This window comes from Euleptes europaea, chromosome 1, assembly GCF_029931775.1.
Source record: "Euleptes europaea isolate rEulEur1 chromosome 1, rEulEur1.hap1, whole genome shotgun sequence".
Taxonomy (NCBI): domain Eukaryota; kingdom Metazoa; phylum Chordata; class Lepidosauria; order Squamata; family Sphaerodactylidae; genus Euleptes; species Euleptes europaea.
In genome coordinates, this window is record NC_079312.1 from 59,811,377 (window position 1) to 59,831,134 (window position 19,758).

Below are 19,758 nucleotides of genomic sequence, written 5' to 3' on the forward strand. Positions count from 1 at the left end.
CATTAATGTACATCATAAATTGATGTACATCATAAATCAGTCATTGACTCATGGCACCTTCTTTGTTGCTTTTACTGGACCTATCTGCAGCTTTTGATACAGTTGATCACAGTATCCATGGCAGAGTGGGATTCAAACCTGGGTCTGTCAGATTGGAGTCCAGCATTCTAAGCACTACATCATGTGGTTCCCTTAGATGGGTCTCAAGAACAAAACATTTATTTCAATGCCACAATCCTGCTGAGACCTCCAAAGATGTAACCTTCAGGGTTTCATTCAGATTAGGACATCCAAGTTGGAACATCATTAATACAAGCAGAACCTTGCTACAGAACAGACTGTGGTCATATTAGTTTAGGAAGTGATAAGCATATAGGCTATTGAGGGGCAAGGGTGAATGAGAGATAAGATGGGGAAAATGTTCCTGGCTCCCACTTGTATATATGCTGAGGCAGCAATTCCACAACATGAGGTGCAGTCTCTTGGCTTAGGCGTAAACAAATCTCTATGTGTGTGAGGGGGCGTTCAGCCCCACATATAGTCAGTTGACGTATGATCTGGTCCTCTCAGCAAACCACTAAGACAATAACAGAAATTCAGCACAGGCTGAAGTGACCACAGATTCTGGAATTCTTGATCGCTCCCCCCCCTAGTGGAAAAGAGCATGTTAAGAATTTGTGTTCAGAAACAAATGGATATTGCTTTATGAATATTCATACATGAATATTCATACGGATCCATATGATATCTATAGTCTCATATAGTCTTTTCTTGAGAGGACACATTTCAACTTTGATATTTATTCAACAGATTTCTTTAACCTCCAAGTAGCGTGTGTCTAAACATGTAAACACAACTGATGGAACAGGACACTTTCCTTCTATCCAACTTGCCAACCTGGGTTATTTTTCTGCAACAGTTCAGCAACTTTTTTACATAGCCCCAAACCTCCCAATATATATATGTGTGTGTGTAAAGTGCCATCAAGTCGCAGCCGACTTATGGCGACCCCTTTTTGGGGGGGGTTCATGGCACGAGACTAACAGAAGTGGTCTGCCAGTGCCTTCCTCTGCACAGCAATATACTGAACCCTATATCTGGTTGGTTTAAGTGGCTGCTTCTTAACACAGCAGAATAGTACCTGAACTTCTCAGGACAATTCACAAGACCAGTTGGAAGCAGAGATGCGCCGCTAGTAACATGTGCAATTGCTAAGTAGATTGATTACGATCTAAAGCTAATGCAGTAACTAATCGTGTAAATGGAGGCCCTTGGTTCAAGTCTTGCTTTATGAATTCATTAAGTGGTCTTGTGCAAGCAGCTATTTCCCATCTAACATCAAGCTTTGCCTTTCTGCATTGTTTCAAATTCCTTGAGATAATATATGCAAAACGTTCAACACATTACTATATTAGTCACTATTAGAATCTATGCTGCAACTGTGGGCCAAGTCTTATATGTTTGTTTCCCAACCCACAGCTAGATGCATCCCTCTACCCTACCTGCCCTAAGTCTTGCCTCTTGTAGCATATGGTAAGCTCTTCTTCTGTTACAGCCAGAGCACCAAGGCAGGAGAGGATAATTTTTTTTCAACATGAGTAATGAAAATGGCTGTTAAGGTCTTGTGAATCAGGGCTGAAACTTGTCACACTACAGAAGAACATAGGGGGCTCAATACTATTCTTAAACATTTTGCTTGATTTTTGTTTTTAAGCACCTATTTCCTTGCACCATTACTGAAAGAGAAAATACTGAGGCATTTAAAAAGGTGCACAACAATGAACTAAATATGTATGTGGACGATTCGCCATTATACTTAGGGATATATGGGCCAGTAAAATAAGAGGGGTTGGTCTGAGTCTCTATCCTGGCCCCAGACATAACTTAGTTCTCCAAATCATGAGGACCAGAAACGGTTGTATTTTAAAGTACAATCTAGGATTTAAAAAAACAACAATTTAAAACCAGATACTAGAATCTGCATTTATACACTGAATGCAGACAAGAATACTACCATGCCAAACTTTAAACAAATTTACCAGCAAAAACTACACACAGTCTCCCATGTGTAGAACTGCCAACCACTCCTTTGTTTTCTGTCTTGCAATCCATCCTTCACTTTTTAACAAAATTTTCCCCTTCTAACAATACCATTACATAGGAAAAATTAATGATTTTCATTGCAGTGAAATGCCAAATTAATAACTGGAAAACACCGTGACTCCTAGATTAGGACTGGGTCATAGTTCATAGAGGGAATAATAAAACTGATTCTCATCTATGAATCTAATCTGTTGCAAAAATTTCTTTGAGAAAAACAGTAATGAAAACAAGAACTGCTACCAAAAGTGGCAACTCTCAAATACTAAGACTGGAGAGCTACTCCAGTCTAAGGCCATTGAAATGAATGGGCTCAGGCTGGAAGACCTCTCTTTAGGATTGCACTGCCTGTGTTGCGAGTTCTCCCCCACCCCCACCCCATTGGTAATGTTTGCTTTAACTTATTCTCATATCCTTACATTATTGTCTACTATGGGAATGTGTGCGTGCGTGCGGGGGGAGGGAATTCACATGATAATGCTGTCAGCAGACTGAGTAAGGTGTACTAGGACTAGGGGTGTGCATTCAAACTAAGGAAAATCTGAAAAAAAGCCATTTCCCCCCGGATTTTTCAAGTTCATTTTACTCTAGGGGAATCTTTGCGGAGCTTGGGGGGGGGGCTGTGTTTTGAGGTAGAGGCACCAAATCTGCAGTGTAGCTTCTCCATTGTTTCCAATGGAGAAAAAATGGGCCCCCATAAAATTGGATTCCCTGACCTAATCTTTACCAAACATGGGGGTTCTTCTAAGGAGAGTCACCTGAAGCTACACTGCAAATTTGCTGGCTCTACCTTAAAAATCCGTCCCCTCAGAGCCCCATAAAGATTTCCCATAGGGTTTAATAGACCAGACTTTTTTGGGGAGATTCGGAAAAAACTGGGGGGGAAACCCAGATCTGTATGGAGATTTGGCTTTTTCGGATTTTCCAAAAAAATTGGGTCTATTAAACCCAAATCTGAAAAATGGCGGGGCGGGGGGATTTGGTGCACACCCAAAACTAGGACAATGCAGAGAAGGAAGGGAAAGTTCCCACAGGGCTGCCCTGCTCAAGTGAAGGCCTATGTCCTTTTCAAACACCCATAGCTGCTTTGTTTTGGTTTCTTAAACCCAGAAAAAGACAAAGAAAGTAATACCATGTGATGCTTGTCATGCTCCTTAATATCTGCACTAACCTACAGTGCCTGCAAAACCCTCTTGCAATTTCCATGTACTCTTATGTTGTACCAGCATATTTGCAAGAATACTCTAATAATACAGTAAGTCTTGGAGTTCGTTAGGTAGCTAATCTATACACAAAGTAAAGGGGAAAAAACATTGGTCATTCTCATTTTTACCAGACATTAATACAAACATTGCTCAAAATATGATTTTTATCATTCACTAAAATGCAACACACTATAAGTTTATGATTGTCAAATGAGATTCAACTCAAACATTCATAGGGAGAGTAAAGTTATTTTATTAAATCATGCACATCACGTGTGTTAGTGCAAATAGTTTAATCTATACTCCAGAAATTCTATTGGTTTTTATATCTTTACAAAATAGATTTAAAACAATTATTTACTTTTAAAAATGTAATTCTGAAGTTAAGCATTTTCAGAATAATATTTGCAATAACCTATATACAAGAGGTACTGTGTACCACTGGCATGTGTGTGTGTTGTGATAAGTGGCAGCTTCCTGCAACTAAAAAGAATGAAATGAACAAAAATGATATTTTCTAAGAGTCTGTGGTCTAAGATTCCCTTAAATCTAATGCTCTTCCCATTAACAAATCCCAAATACCTTAAGACAGAACCATTAAAGGAAAATGACCCTCAAAACCTCCAAGGCAAATCATAAACTTAAAAAAATCTATTTAAATATTCAACTAGATCTGGTGATTGCCATTAAACCCTCTAAACCACTGGAATCTTTGCTGAGAAAACCTTCCTATGAATTACCCATCAGCTGAAACATTTCATTTATCATTAGCAATTCTTCATATGTCAGTATAGACCTTAACGAACAGAGCTGTTTTGAGGTGCAAGCCAACACTTGATTCAGGTTTTAATTATAGCTGCCCCCATTCTGGATTCAACATTTACAGGGGACATTAATGTTAAGGCCATTTAAATTGTGATGTAAAGCTTCTAATTGTTGACAGCACATTCTTTCAGCTTAAGTTGTTGCATAGAGGACCAATTAGGTTATTCTGACCTTCCAGAAAGCTTGGATTTTTGGACTCCCCCCGCCAATTTTCCTTCCCCTAAAATAGAAGCACTCAAACACTTCGCATAATGAAGTTATGCCAATGAAAGTACAATTACAGAGACAAACATTATTTCCCCAGTTCAATTTTGATAGTAAGTGGCTGGAAAAAAATCATTTCTATAATGTGATATGTGAAAAATATGTTGAGTTTTATAGTGTCTATATACATGAAATTTAATAAATTACATTCAAACTAAAAGTTGGATCACTGCACTATGTCCATCAGAAAAATCAAGATTTTGCTCCCAAAAAACCCTTTAATTCACTCAGGCACACACATGCACACACCTGCACACAAAAACGGTCTAGATGGATGCTTCCAATTCCATTGCTTCTTGAGCTCTTTAAGGCTGGCAATGAATTATACTCATTCCCAAGTCATCAATAAAATAGGATCTTTTACCGAAGAAAAATATTTGTTTCCGTCCAGACTTGGAAAAAGAAATTGTTCCCCAAAGCTCAGTGACTCACAGCAAGTAAAAAATGGTATGTCAATGTACAAATAAAGTCAAACTGAAAGGCACTGAGCACACTGCGTCTGCTTCCAAGTACTTAAAGGATTATTTGGCATGGGTGTCCCAATCAGAAGAAAAAATGCGCTGCTTTCAATCTGGCAATCAGATCCTAAAGTAAAATATCCACACACCTAACCATTATAAATAATTTGGTACCAAGAAGCCTATTTTAGGCCACCATAACAGCATTTAGAACTCCAACATACTATTTTAAAGAATTACATGAAATTGTAAGCAACAATATTGCTCACGATAGAATGAAGTCATAATTTTATTCCCTCTTTATAGACAGATACGTTTTGTACAGTTTAAAGCAAATGACCCTACTTCTGTTCAGAAGCCAAACTCTGTGGTATTGAGAGGTAAAAAGAAAGAGAATGAATCTGGTTTTCCCCCAGTGTGTGAATGATGCCAGCTTCTAAAGAGAGGACGGTGTATGGACTCAACAACAGTTCTCATGGAGAAGCTCTGGTTAGGCCTGGGTACAGCACCATGGCTGTCACAGCTACCAAAGCTGCCATCACAGGCATCCAAGGCCATTGTCTCTGTGTGGAGAAAAAGACAAAAATCAACATCTCATTTTTTGCAGCGGTCACTAATATTTAACCCCTTTGGTTCCTGGCATCCCTAGAATATTTCCTATCTGCTCTCGCTTTTGAGAAATGTTGACTCTGGGCACCAAGGGGGTTAAGATCATCTACGTGAATGAATTCCAATGGACACGAGTCTCCATAATGCATCTTCATCAGGTCAGTCTTTCATAGTGGCATAATTTCAGTCTCCTTTTTATAAAACGTTTGTCAAGAATCTTGTGTACCTTTGATCTGCCAACAGCATTTATTTTTTGTGCCAAATTCCAGCTTAGAAGCATGCCGTGCCGAATTTGGAACTTTTCTTCCACATCCTCCAGTACCTTAGTTCAATGAGGTCAAATACAGCTGCTCAGTTGATCAAGTTTAACAATGCATGATAAGCTTTTCTTGCCTGGGCTTAATCCCAGTCTGATATAAAGCAATGTTAACCTTGCTCATGGTCCTCATTCCACCTTTTCACAACTTTGAAATCTATAATTTCAGATACAGGGTCACCATTTTAAAGAATGCAGTTTTGAAAATTATCAGAGATCATTGCAAACTTGAAGCTGGAAATACAAAAACCACCACCTGTCCTCAGTAGTTAAAAATAAAGGCATTAATATTTAGAGAGGAATTTCTGAATTAGTTGAGGGTAAAAAGAAAATGGAGGACCAAATTAAAATATGCAAGTTCTTCATTTTAAGCTTAATTAAGCCGTTGTCTTTCGGGCCCTCATTCTGCAGCATCATATGACTCATTTTGCTAAAGACAAACTTTTGTTAGAAAAGGCACAGTCAAACAATTACGTTACAATAGGACACTGTTAGCACTAGCACAAGGAAAACAGACAGATGTTAAATGATTAGTTGCTTGCTTGGCTTGCCAATATAACAAATAATGGCTCAATACATGAAAGGTTTGTGTCAGGTAAATAAATACCTGCTTTTCACCATGCACTATTTTACAAAAATGGCACAAACAGGTGAGAGGGACGAACATACATGGACTGAATAGTGCTTATAGTACCTTTCTCTACCACAATGGGCTGTAACACCAAAACAGGAAAGCCAGGATTAGGCCGATGAATACGGCTGGGACGGGTGGAAATATGGAAGGCTAAAGGGAAGGGAAGGGATATTAAAATCATTTTGTGCTATAAAGAATCAACCAGATAAAGATGATTTAGATGGGGGAAGACTTCAAAGAGAGTTTTGTTTCAATTGAAACATTAAAGACATCTAACACAACACAGCTAATCTGGTATACAAAGTTAGTACACCACTGTACTAAGGAAACTGAAAATAAAGCAAAGAATTCTTCCTAAGGATGCTCTCACTTGTCATATGCAGCTTAGTATTTAAGGGCAAAACAAGGCTTAAACTCATTTTGCATTTCAGAAAGATTCCTCTGATGATAAGAGCAAAAATGAACGATATGCAAAAATAACTGTGAAGGTTTTGTCCTTATTTATGAGATTCAAGATATTTAGATATAAACTGATTTCATTGATATTTAGCCATTTAGCAATACTCTTCCTCGAAAAAACTTGGCAGTATCGGTTCTGCGCATGGAACACGGTTTTTTTCTGCATTCCCCTCCATTTGTGCAGCCCTTTTAGAACCCCAGGGAAGATCATTCCTAGAGGCAAGGAACTCACTCAGGGGAATAGCTGCATGGGTTTGGTGGGTCTGAAAAGCAAAGAGCTGAAGCCACTCCTTTTACAGCTACACAGAAGAAGGGTTCAGTTTCACTCCCACAGAACCTCATGGCTGTTTGTCCACAAAGAATGTGTGACCCCAGGACTGACTGGAAGTGGATGCACGAATGGAGATGAATGCAGGAAAATTTCCATGCATGGGTGCCCACTTTCCCACTTACTTATCACTCATGACAGCACATAACCTCCTTAGTAAAGAGAATTTTGAGTCAGTTCTCCCAAATACTTCCTACACAGAGATCACCAAGGCAGTTTCTGTGCCCATTTGATCTTCACAGATATGAACATGAGCTTGTACAATTTTAGTACTTCAAGGATCCTTTTTTCCTAACCAAAGTTTAGGTTGTGCAGAATGTTTTTCGGAAGACAAAAAAGCAACCTTTGAGTGCTTTATGCCCTGGTTGTATAAATGGTGCTGCCACAGAGCATGTTCGCATCAATTTCTCTGCACAGTTGTTATTCTATATGGCTAGAATTTAACATCTCTTTGGCATCTGTGCACCTGAAACAGATTTCAGAGAAACTACTCAAGATCACTTGGGGCTGTAGTCATGAGGAAAGCTCTCCTAGTCACATCCTCAAAGCACCCAGTTGTTTGTCTATCATCCAGCTATGCCTGATGTTTACATTCTCTTCTATGAGAAAAATACTACGTTAGCACAATGGGATGTTTCCTGTCAAGAAAGAGATTGGGAGATACTTAAGTAAACAGAACAGATAACGGTCTGTGCCAAAGGTGTAGGTGCGACATGCCTTGAACTGTGGGAGTATCAGCACAGCATGGATGTAAGGTCACCTACAACATACAGAATGGGGAACCCCTGGCTATGTCTTTATGAACGTCCATCCAAATCTGAGGGGAAAAAGAAGAGGGACTCAAGATGAGAACCCTATAATTTCAGCTCCATGCCCTCAATGATGGTGCTTACAATTCAGCAGGGATTACTCAACTCCTTATCTCCTCCTCTGATAGATCCTGTGGAAGTAACACATGGGAAAACAATCCCATGCTGTTAAAATAGGCTCATCTGCTTCCATAATAGCTTCCTCTTATTAATAATCCCTTAATTTACATTTCTTATCAGAACAGCAGCCACACTAAATGGAAGTTTACAGTGATAAACACATAGAAACGCAACATCCAGTTGCCCAGAACCATAGATACAAGAATGACTGGGGAAAAAGATGCCAGCCAAACAAATATCAAGAAACTTTCATCAACAAATGTTTTTAACACAAAATATGTAATATGTGGAAACAAAATATTTTATGAAACATGCTGATTCACACTAATCTTAAACGGTATAGAAATGATGGCTCACATCTTGCAAAAATTCATAGTGTTCAATTTGTACACTCCTGATCAAGAGCCTACAGGTCACAATGTACTGAGACTTTAAAGATTTCTATGCACTAGGAAACTGACATTCTGGCAACTGCCTTTTCACTCTAAAATAATCAATTTAAAGGAATCAATTTGTTAAAATTAAATAATATATATAAAATTCCTTTTCAGGTATTTACACATATTCTATCATACTCCATAAATGTCCATTGTTCGGCACAATCCTTCCATCTACTGATAATAAATCTTTTGCAGAAGAAATCATAATGTTAAGCTTTCTTAAGACAATTCACATAACCCTTTGAGGCCATAGTAATGTTTTTTCCATGTATATGTGCATATCACACCCAAGACAGCCTGGCTTTTAACTCTTTATAATTGCAGTTTGTTGTGAAAGAACGTAGAACACTGATCTGGGTTAAAGAACGTTGAACACTGATCTGACCTACTTTGTGGCTAGTTTGCCTATTATTTGGTTTGCTTATGATAGTTAAGTAGAACTCAGAATGGAATAAAGTGCATTATTTTCATGGACTCAAAGGGATATATGCATTGGCCTCCAGTTATGTATGAATACCTGAAGACACTGGATTGGATCCAGCACAGTGTTTCATCTTCATCGGGTTTAAAGACTTCTGCCCATGTAACATGACTTGCACCCCCCTTAACCCAAAATACCTCCCCTCCGAAATCCTGCTCCTAGGAGAGCAGGGACCTCCAGCAACAGGGGGCTGGGGGCATTTCACACTGCTGGGGGCATTTCACAGGCAAAAGTCCTTGTGCCTGCTGAATCTAATTTACTGAATATTGGACTGAAGCCAAGGTCAGACATATCTTTAGTTTTTTATTCCTTGTTCTAATCGTTTGAAAGGATTTATTTCTCCTTGCAGGCCAAATTTCTTTCACATAAAAAAGTTAAAATAATGCCAGGTCCTACCAAGAGCTTTAAACTGAAGCTCATTCTCCCCATCATGCCTAGCATACAGAACTGGCATCTGATACTATCTGTTGTCTGTAGTACATGAATAGTTATCTATGTTGACATGCATGGATATATGGATATCAATAAATGAAAAAAACAAAACAGCATACATCTTATTTCTTTCTTTACCCTTACGTACTGGATAGAAGTTATTCACCAAAATCTGGATTCAAACCAAATTAACCATCATAAAGAACAACCCACTCTCTTTACTATGTTTTCCCAAATATATATATTTTAAACAGGTCCCCTCCTCTCTCCACAACAGGCACCTTGTGAGGTAGGTGGGGTGGAGAGAGTTCTGAGAGAACTGTGACTGGCCCAAGGTCACCCAGCAAGCTTCATGTGGAAGAGTGGGGACTCAAACCCAGTTCTCCAGATTACAGTCCACCACCCTTAACCACTATACAACACTGATGCTGTATAAGTCTGTTCAGAGCAACTGTTTTTCAGGAAAGTAAAACCGTGGGAACTAGTTACCTTATTCTCAGTTTTTACTGTTCTGCTACCTTCTCTTTATGAAATGTATAATATATGCTTAATTATTTTGTTCATAGATTTTCCCCACAGAGTCCTTATGAGCTTTGCATTCAGCCAATTCATTTCAAGTGGGTCTCAAAATTCAAAGTAATGTCCTGTTGCAGGGAGCATCCAAGACAGTTTGGTAGAAATTTTGCCACTCTTTTTGTTGCAGAGAAGGTTTTCTCCAGAGTAATAGTATTCAAAGGGTTGAACTGGTACCTTAGTTTTTTCAACTTCATTCCTTAATCAGTAGTTGATTAGAAATGACATGATACATAGGCAAGGCATACAAGTTTTTACTGCCAGCTGAAACATATTTCAATAGAATATTTTTCACATGTATTCCTCCATGAGTATTCACCTATAGGTGAACAGCTTTATCATAATTATCTTGTCTTAGATTGCTTATAAAATGTATTGAAATAAGTTCCAAGAGAAAAGCAGTGGATGATACTAGCTACTGAAATTTTTTTGTGCTTTAGCTATATTTCTATGGTGCCACTTTAGCTATATTTCTATGGGTATAGAATATACAACCTTATAAAATAAGAATATACCACCTTATAAAATAAATACTTCGGTATTTCGAAAAGCTCTTCAAAATCTACGTTTGTGGGGCCTAAGTTCCACTGTATGCACTCAATTACAATTACAAAATCACCCTAACATTATAACTGAGAGTCTTCAGACACGACTGGGACTAAAAGCTGTTATTGTTGACTGAACCATGCATGGACATTTTCAAAAATAAAATACAAAAGAAGATAATTCTGCCTACTGAGCAAGACACTGGCACGTCCATTCTGAAGCACGATGCCTGCATAATTATATGTAATGAAATGTCAATGGCTAGAGTCAGACATTTCAAAGTCACTGAAGGCCAGGAATACAAGGACCACATGAGTGCTTTGTGGGTGTGTGATTCATGTAGCCTCCACAATGTTACAAAATCTTCTCTGTATGTCTAACAAACATATGACCTCATAACAAAATGAAATAGCCAAAAAACTGAAGCACACTTTTAACCAACTTACATGGTTTCCTTTTTCTTGTAGCAGCTTCAGGCTGTCTTTACACTGTTTGAGTTCATCTGTGATTGATTGCTTTTCCTGCTCAGTGATCTCAAACTTCAGCTTCAGCTCTGAGAGTATGGTCTGTGTTTTTTCATACTGAAGACAAAAAAAAACATATCTACAGACCCATTTAAACTAAATAGAAGAAGATAAAGTAACTTTGGGTTATATTCTTAAGACTGTCAGAAAGTAGTGCACACAGGGTTTTAATATTGACATTTTAGGGCAACAACTTAAGTTTTTGGTACAGTGTAACCCAAGTCAGAATAGAAGAAAATGCTTGAATGCAAGTCGATCTCCTCAGCACTTAAACATCTTATTTACCAATGATTTATGAATAAGATTTAGTAATTAATATTATTATTTATTGTGGTGGTTTATTTAAGGTAAATGAAATGTCAAGGCCCGTAAAAATCTCTCCAGCTAAAACCAGACTACTTGTCCCTAGCTCCTCTTCCATGTAGGGATGGCCAACTCTGGCTTGTAAAGGTCTTGGTGATTTGGAGGAGGTGCCAAAGACTTTGCCCCTCAAAAGCTGCCATTTCCTTCAGGGGAACTGGAAAGCAGTTGTAATTGCAGGAGAATTCCAGAGGCCCTACCTGGAGGCTAGTAACCCAACTCCCATAAAGGGGGAGTGCAATGATATAACTTCATAGGATTTCAGTTATTAGAAATTATAAGGAAAAAAGGAGGAGTTGCATGTGGGTATGCTGTAAAATCTAGTTCTGACTTTATTTTTCTAAGAAAACTAAACACTGACAGTGCATTCCTGACTTCTGAGGACAAAAGTCCTCAGTAGGCCAGGAAGGGGCTGCGCCGGCGTTGGAGTCACCCACGCTGGCGTCCAGGCTACTTATGCAGCCATAAGTGGCCCTAATGCCAGTGGGGAGGCTCAGATGCCGGTCTTCCCCCTGGGGCACTGGTGGGGCCTTCTGTTGGCGTCCCACCAGTGTAAAGGCCCATGCCGGCGTTCCGGCAGGTGTTCCCGGGGCGTTACGGGGGGGGGGGGGCGCAGGTTCACTCTTTTCAATGGGGCAAAAAGCCCCATTTAAAAAGAAAAAAGCTGCAAAAAGGCGTTTTTCAAGGTTTTGGGGGGCGGGGAACTGCTTAGGAGGCGCTTCAGTGGCGCCTCTGCCACGCCGTCCCCACACGCTGAAAGTTCAGGAATGAGCTGTGAATATATTCCATTTATAACACCTGCATTATACTACTTTTTCTTTTCTAGTAGAGGGCAAGAGGGTCTGTCTTGGATCCATTTTGGGGGTAAAGGGTCGGCAGTAACTGTTTTAATAAATCATTGATAATTATCTGGATAATCCTTTCCCTCACATTTAATTTTGTAGATTACATGTTAGAGAAATCATTCCATGAGAGAAATCATACATTTATCTAGAGAAGAGAATTCTAACATCTTTTAAATCAGTAAGAACCAGGGATGCTTACAAAACCCTTCACTTCCAAATTTCTCCTTGGATTTTTGGGTTTCACAGTACTGGTAATATTATCTGCAATTAAACTCAGTATCAGAATCAGAGGTTCTTCTAGAATTTTATCTCCTAAATGGACACGTTAAAAGTAATAAAACTAATACAATGTGTACCATTAATTTTTTTTAATTTTTTCTTTTATGTGGCAGAAAATCAGTTTTGCTGTTCTGTGACATACCTCCCACCATAAAAAAACTGCATCATAAAACCAAGAGAGAATTTTTTCAGAATTAATCCCTTGGGTTCCAGAATTTTCTTTGAGAGGGAAAAAACAAGCTAGTTTTGAAGGTGCTTTCATTTCATTTTATATTATTTTCATTTCATTTTATATTATCTTGCTTTTAAGAGAGCATTTATTAATTAAAATGTTTCTAGCCTTCCTTTCCCAGGTGTCTCAAGGCTGCTTACAATTCTGCTCCTTTGCTAGGGCTGCCAGGCACTGCCAGCAGAAGTGTTGTGGGGGGACAGGATCACGGGAGAATAATTTAAAAAGAAAAATAAGGCCTCATCTATTACAAGAAATTCTTACCATAGAGTTCCTGGTGATTCCTAGAGCTACCTGGAAGTGAAAAGGGTAGCTTTAGGAATTGTTGGAAACTCTACAGTAAAACTGGAAACTCTTGCCATAATGTCTGACTATTCCTAGAGCTATCCTATTCACTTCCAGGCAGCTCTAGGAATCACTAGGAACTCTATGGTGAGAAAATCCTGTAAGTAGATGAGGCCTTATTTATCCCCCTAATTTTCGTCCCGCTGCCACCTCTAATGGCTGTATACAACAGGACTTGGGGGGGCAGGGAATCCCCCACCCCCACCAGGGGATTAGCAGCCCTATTTTCCACCATAAGGGTAAAGGTAAAGGTCCCCTGTGCAAGCACCGGGTCATTCCTGACCCATGGGATGACGTCACATCCTGACGTTTCCAAGGCAGACTTTGTTTGTGGGGTGGTTTGCCAGTGCCTTCCGCAGTCATCTTCCCTTTACCCCCAGCAAGCTGGGTACTCATTTTACCGACCTCGAAAGGATGGAAGGCTGAGTGAACCTTGAGCCGGCTACCTGAAACCGACTTCCGTCGGGATCGAACTCAGGTCGTGAGCAGAGCTTTTGACTGCAGTACTGCAGCTTAACACTCTGCACCATGGGGCTCCTAATTTTCCACCATAGCCCCCAATAATATAAACCCCTTTTATGCAAAAATTACATAAATATATGCTTTACATCACACAAAGGATGATATTTGAAGGAAGTATGTGGTTTTTTTGCTGCACATGAGTACTATTGTATTTCAGTGAATGGTCTACAAAAAAAAATTTTAATTCTTCTTTTCAAAATCTGTTATTACATTTTTAAAATATACTTTTAAATCTCAAGCAAATAATTGATTCCACATAAGAAAACAGTTCACCAACTTCCCCAAATCCTGTTATTTTCCTGGAAGATAACTGAAGCAAAACCCAATTCATAATGAAGCTGCTGAACAACAATGGAGCGGAACTGAGGAAATCCGCTCATCCTTATAAGAACATCTGTTCAAGATATGAAACGGTATCTATTCAAATTCCCTGAAGTGAAATCAGTATTTAAAATAAATCTAACTGCCCATGAGGCTTCTCTGCTAAAATTACAAAACCATACCATATGTTATTTGGTTCAGAATTATTTCCTTTTGGGATTTAGCTTTAGTGATGCTACAACAAAAAAAATATTTCCAGTTCAAAAGCTGTTTTCCTTTGGGTTTTATCAAGACTTACTTGCAGAAATCTCATCTTAACTCCATGCATTACCAACAATACAGTCCAACAGAGAAAACATTGTGCCTAATTTGATAAAAGAAATGTAGCAATTCTCTGATTTCTTGAATTAAAAAAAAGAACTAGGGACCAGCAGCAAGACAGCTAAGGTTTTTCTAGGGAACTAACAGATTATTCTCAGCCTGTCTGAGGAGATTTATGCCTTCACTATTATATTGCAAAAACCAAGAATTCCTTAATCCTTTATTGGAATGCCACCAAGAGACTAGACCCAATACTCTACATTATGATTTTGGTTTAGAAAAACTTTCAGGCATCCAAATAGCTATATAGGTGAAATAAACTTTGTTGATATCTACCTCTTTCTGAACATCCTTGGCTTGGCTTTCTGCAGCATTAAGAAGAGTTTTTAGACCAGCTGCATCTCGCTGATGTTGTTCTTTCAGAGATCCCATGTTATTTTCCAACTCTTTTCGGGTCAGCTCGAGAATACTCAGATCACTGGTAAGTGCTAAACTCTGCTGCTGAGAGCTGCAACACACACAAAAGGAAGTCAAACGCTTAAAGAAAACTGCATAATCCATTTTTTTTTAAAATTCATCCAGTATGATGGATTCCAACCCCCGCATCCAAAACTGTATAACATCTATACAATCTGTGCTATTTTCATGACCAAAATAGTCCTTAGTGCTCTCCTTACGTCAGGTTTGTACCATTTCTCCTCATTGGATTTACCTGTGTGGGGTGGATCTCCTGGTGATTATGAGACAATGAGTTTACCTTTGGTGCAAAGGAAGGATAAGTCCTGAGGATCACAGTGTCTTTTCGTAAAAAGCTAACTCACACCTTATTAAGAGGGCAGAAAGTTCAGAGACTCGCCTCACTGATGTGATGGCCACCAGGAAGGCTAACTTGAATGATCGTATATGGAGAAGTACTGATTTGAGCGGCTCAAACAGGGCCTGGTGCAAAGCCCAAAGTACTTTGCATACATCCCAAGAGGAGCAGGGGATTAGGAAAGCAGCCCCTCTTAGAAGTAGTTTTATATGTGCATGTGACGAAACAGGCCATTTGTTCCCTGTGCTCAGGACTGAAGAGTGCTGTGACAAAGTTGCTGAGATAGGCCTTTGTGAAGGAAACAGAGCACCTCCCTGATTCAAACTGAGGAACGAACCCTCTTCCTATGGCACCATCCGCTGAAAGCTTTCCATGCTGCTTCATACATCCTGTTGGTTCAAGGTTTTCTAGCATTATGGCTATAACCTCGGGAGGTCGTCCATGCCACTCCAGCTCCTGCCTTTCAACTGCCAGATGGATAGTTGGAACTGGGCTGGGTCAGGATGCAAGAGAGGGCCCTGCAGGAGAATATCATAAACTGGAGGGATTATCCAGGGAGGCCTGGTGACCATTGTGAGCCGTTCTGAGAACCACTGTAATCTTGGCCAGTATGGGGAGATGAAAATTACTTCCATCCTTTTCCTGCAATTCTTGATAATGCTCTTGTTATCAGAGGTGTTGGTGGGAATGCATACAGCAGCTGAGGCCAGCTGGCTGCAAGTGCATCATAAGAAAGAGCATAAGAACATAACATCATCTCCTTCTGCTCCCTCGGTCCTGAACCTCGAAAGGATTCTGGGTATCTTGGGACTGGATGAAGAGGCAAAGAGATCCAGGATTGTAGCACCCAGTTGTTAGGTCACTGCCTAGAGAACACTTGCTGGGGTTGATATCATGGCAGCTGAGCCAGTCTTACAGGGAGGCTGTGTGGGTCTCTGCCAAGTGGAGGAGGGCTTCCTTCTGCAGGGAGCGGGAGCCTGTCCCTCCTTGCCAACTGATATGGGCCTTGGTTGTCATGTTGCCTGTGAAGACTGGAAGGTAAGCTCCTTCTATCTGGGGCTGAAAGGTTCGGCGTGCCAATTGGATGGCTCTGTTTATGCAGCAGTTTCACTTGCCCTGAACCATTTGATGTTATCAGTGGGCTCCCAGCCCTGTGCCTAGCATCTACGGCTACTTCCTACTGGGGAGGATCTGAGAAGGGTGATGTTGAAGGTGGAGCCAGCCACAAAATAATTGCCACAGTTTAACTTCAGTAACACAGTGTGGATCTTTGTGATGTGGTGGCAACTGCTGACAAAGCAACATTTTAAAAAATCTGCACAGCCAATCAAATCTCCAACAGCCAGTCAGAAGCCTTGCTGGGCAAAAGCCCTACCTAGCCCCACCCACTCCCTAAAAACAGAAAAGGTGTTGGCGGGCACTGTAGCACCCACACACACCACATTCAGGACCCCTGATCTATCGTGTACCCATGACTAATGGTGTTGTGCACCCACCTGTCTTGAGTGGACCATCTCCAGGTTACAGCAAATGCCTGGAGGCATCCACCTATGATGGCGTCTCTTGCGGAATTGTCTCTTCTGTCCTCTGCCAGCCTGCTTAGGTTGGGCACCTTTGGTTGGCTTGGGGGGGATCTTTGTTTGTTCCAGGAGGGCTTAGAATAAATGGAGTTTCTGGAGCTATGCTGTCTGTAGGAGCTGTGAAAGAAGCAGTAGTTCTGTGCAGCCTGGCCTGATTTATTTTCCTCTCTTCTGGAAGATAAGGGCATAGCCTTCTTTTTCTCCTTTGTCTTAACTAAAACCTTGTCTAGGTTCTTTCTTCTTGGAGGAGCACAGAGGAGAGGTGGTTTTTGGACAAGTGATCCACTTTCCAGAGTTTCAGCCATAGATTGCATGCAATCACCATGTTGGCATCTGCCCAAAGTACCATTGCTCTAGCAAAGACTGAAGCAGACAAGCTGGCCCTGATAGCTAGTACTGAGGTTTCATTAACCTTCTTAGGGGAGAACTCATTCTTCCTATACTCAGAGTCCTTGAGCACGTTATCTTCGTCCTGGGACAGCACCGTGCCTGAGAGAAGGGTGTGAGGTTTGGGGAGGTGTCTCAGTAGAGAATTTTAGTCCCACAATAACCATAGCAAAAAGGCGAGGGAAATCCTCTTGTTGGAGGAGCCTGGTGGCGGCTGGTGCTGTAGTAGAGGCCTCCTCACCTCACTGTTCCCTTTTCTCTCTACCAGACTACACAGAGTTTTCCCTAATTTTTCCCTAAAAAGAATCTACTAAAAGCCTTCACCTACTATTTGCTGCCTGTTTTATGGGTCTTCATTACACTGTTGTATTTATGGGTACTTTCCAGAGCTGAAGGATCCACCTTTTAACCAGAAGTGAAACTGTTGATACTAAGCCACTGCCCACAATTCTGGAATATGGCCCAGCTTTGAACTGCTGTGTAAACAGTGCTAAGCACCATGCTTGCCCAGTTCTCAAAGCAAGTAAACAAACAGATCCAGCTCCAGGGCAGCTCCAGTTAAAAGATGTCTGATTGTACTAGATAGGTATGGACCAACCTGCTAAGAAAAGTGTTCCAAAGGTGGAAATTCATCCAGTTCATTAAAGGAAAACCTTTTTCTTTTAATTTTTTAAATTAGCACCTAATAATAAAGTAAGACCCTGCTTCACCAGTTCTGTCCCTATGGAGTCCCCCCACTATATTAACCAGCACTTACTTATGAAGCTCCTTCTCTTGACGCTGAAGTTTACATTCAAGCAAAGAATTTTCCTTCTTTAATGAAACATATTCGGCTTCGAGAACAGTCCACTCCCTTCTCAACTTCTCGAGTTCACCTACAAGCAAGGGAAAAAATGCACTGTTACCCACTAAAGCTGACAAAGAAATAGCTGTCCTTAAATGTCTTCAAGTAATGCCATCAGGCAGGTCTTCAAATTATCTGAAATGTAATCAAATTGATAGTTCTGCCTGTTTTACGGCTTTAAAAAAAACGCTTCATAAAGATGATTGTGGAAAGAAGTTGCACATTAGTATTATTTTGTAGGGAGAGGGGGAAGAGGAAAAAAGCGGTTTGCTTGAACCCCCTAATAAGCTCTTATAGTATCCTGAAGAGGAGAGTAGGTTGGCAGATCTCCCAACTTTACACGCATACTCCAGGATGCAATAAGCATTTAAGGACTCTGACCTACTCCAAAGCAAGAAGAGGTTGGAGACAGGTTAGGACATAGGATTGCAAGAAAAGTAATCTGAAATAATCAACACGCTTTCCCCCAGAATATGAGGGTGAAATTAAAGTTGAGAGAGTTGTGCCAGTTTTCATACCCTCAAACTCTCTGATACTGAATGAATAGTAGTAGATATATCAATGTCTTGTATTTTACCACTCAGGTACTGGGAAATGGATCCCGAAAATATTTGGCAGTAACTGGGAATATTGGGAGCCAGCGTTTTATGGTCCCCAGGACTGTTTTTCCTTTATTTTTTCTCTATTTCTGCGTCTTCCCAGGACTCAGTATCAGCTTGCTAGATTGGTTTGCCTTTGAACGTGTCCTTTGAAATTGATTTTGTTGGCCTTGCAACGTTGTGTTCTTTGCTTTGTGAGGTGGATTGTAGTGTTTGAAATTGCCTTTGATTCTTAGTTTGAACATTGGGTATGTTCACTGATGTTACATTTGTCAGGCTAGCAACAGTGTTCCTGTTCAGTATGGTTTAGATGATTCTCTGGTTTGACATTGTAATGGATTCTCAGTAAATTTGCACATTTGTTGTGTTAGGCTTGGCACATGGTCCTGTACTTGTACCATGATTCCCTGGTTCTCCGTTGGTTCTTTGGGTTTGTTGTCACTTTGAGAGGCTTTTGGCTAAGGGTTGCTTTGCTTGCTCTTGCGTCTTTGCCTATTCTTTGCCCTGGAAAAAGCATGGAATTCCCCAGGCCCAAGAAACAATGGAGGATGGCTGGGGGCACCTTGTTCAGGGTCCCATAGAACTGGACCTCTTGGTCCAATTCACTGGAAATTTTGGGTTATTTAAAGGACAGACAGCAGCAGCTTTGCTACAATATTGGTTCAATTTGCTAAAAAATGTCCTTCCAGCCCTCCCAAAAGATTTCCCTTAGGAAATAATGGAGCTGAATAACACTGGAATCTCGGGGTGGGGGGGGAGTGGATCTGAATAGTAAACCGGTATTTGGAACCTGGATAACTGGGAATACCAATATTTTTCGGCTCCCTGATATCTGGATCCAAAAAATACCGATTTTTTTCAAGGTGCATATCCTTAAGTCAGAAGTTCAACATAATGATTTTTTAATTTATTTTTAATTTAAGGCATTATTGAACATCAAGTTTGTATATATTAATAGTATGGCTGTAGAGGATTTTGAAACTTAATTAATTGGTGGCTGGGCACACCCTCGCCATTTTAATATTGGTTCCACAGAACCCTGATTCTTGCCATATTGAAATATTGGTCATAACAAATTCTGGGTCTCTGAAATGCTCCTGGCCAAAGTTCACTGACTGTATAGTGACCTCCTTACCTCAGTGGAGCAACCTTAAAGGGATTAGCAACTCTAAAGAGATTAAAGTCTAAT

At 40.2% G+C, this 19,758-nt stretch overlaps 1 protein-coding gene across 24 annotated transcripts in view; it reads right to left on the reverse strand.

Annotated features, from left to right (window-relative positions):
* Positions 1 to 4,338: 4,338 nt before the first annotated feature.
* Positions 4,339 to 19,758, reverse strand: part of SLMAP (sarcolemma associated protein) — a 122,837-nt gene continuing 107,417 nt past the window's right edge. For 14 of the 24 annotated variants that reach the window (XM_056867300.1, XM_056867301.1, XM_056867318.1 and 11 more), the window contains 4 exons: positions 17,884 to 18,001; positions 14,682 to 14,853; positions 11,031 to 11,180; positions 4,339 to 5,415 (listed from right to left, as the gene is read on the reverse strand). In XM_056867300.1, coding sequence (XP_056723278.1) covers positions 5,326 to 5,415; positions 11,031 to 11,180; positions 14,682 to 14,853; positions 17,884 to 18,001 — 530 coding nt within the window. In that variant the 3' untranslated portion in view covers positions 4,339 to 5,325. Of the gene's footprint in view, positions 5,416 to 6,471; positions 6,562 to 11,030; positions 11,181 to 14,681; positions 14,854 to 17,883; positions 18,002 to 19,758 lie in introns of all 24 variants that reach the window. The other 10 variants (XM_056867314.1, XM_056867308.1, XM_056867307.1 and 7 more) reach the window with 3 other exon arrangements.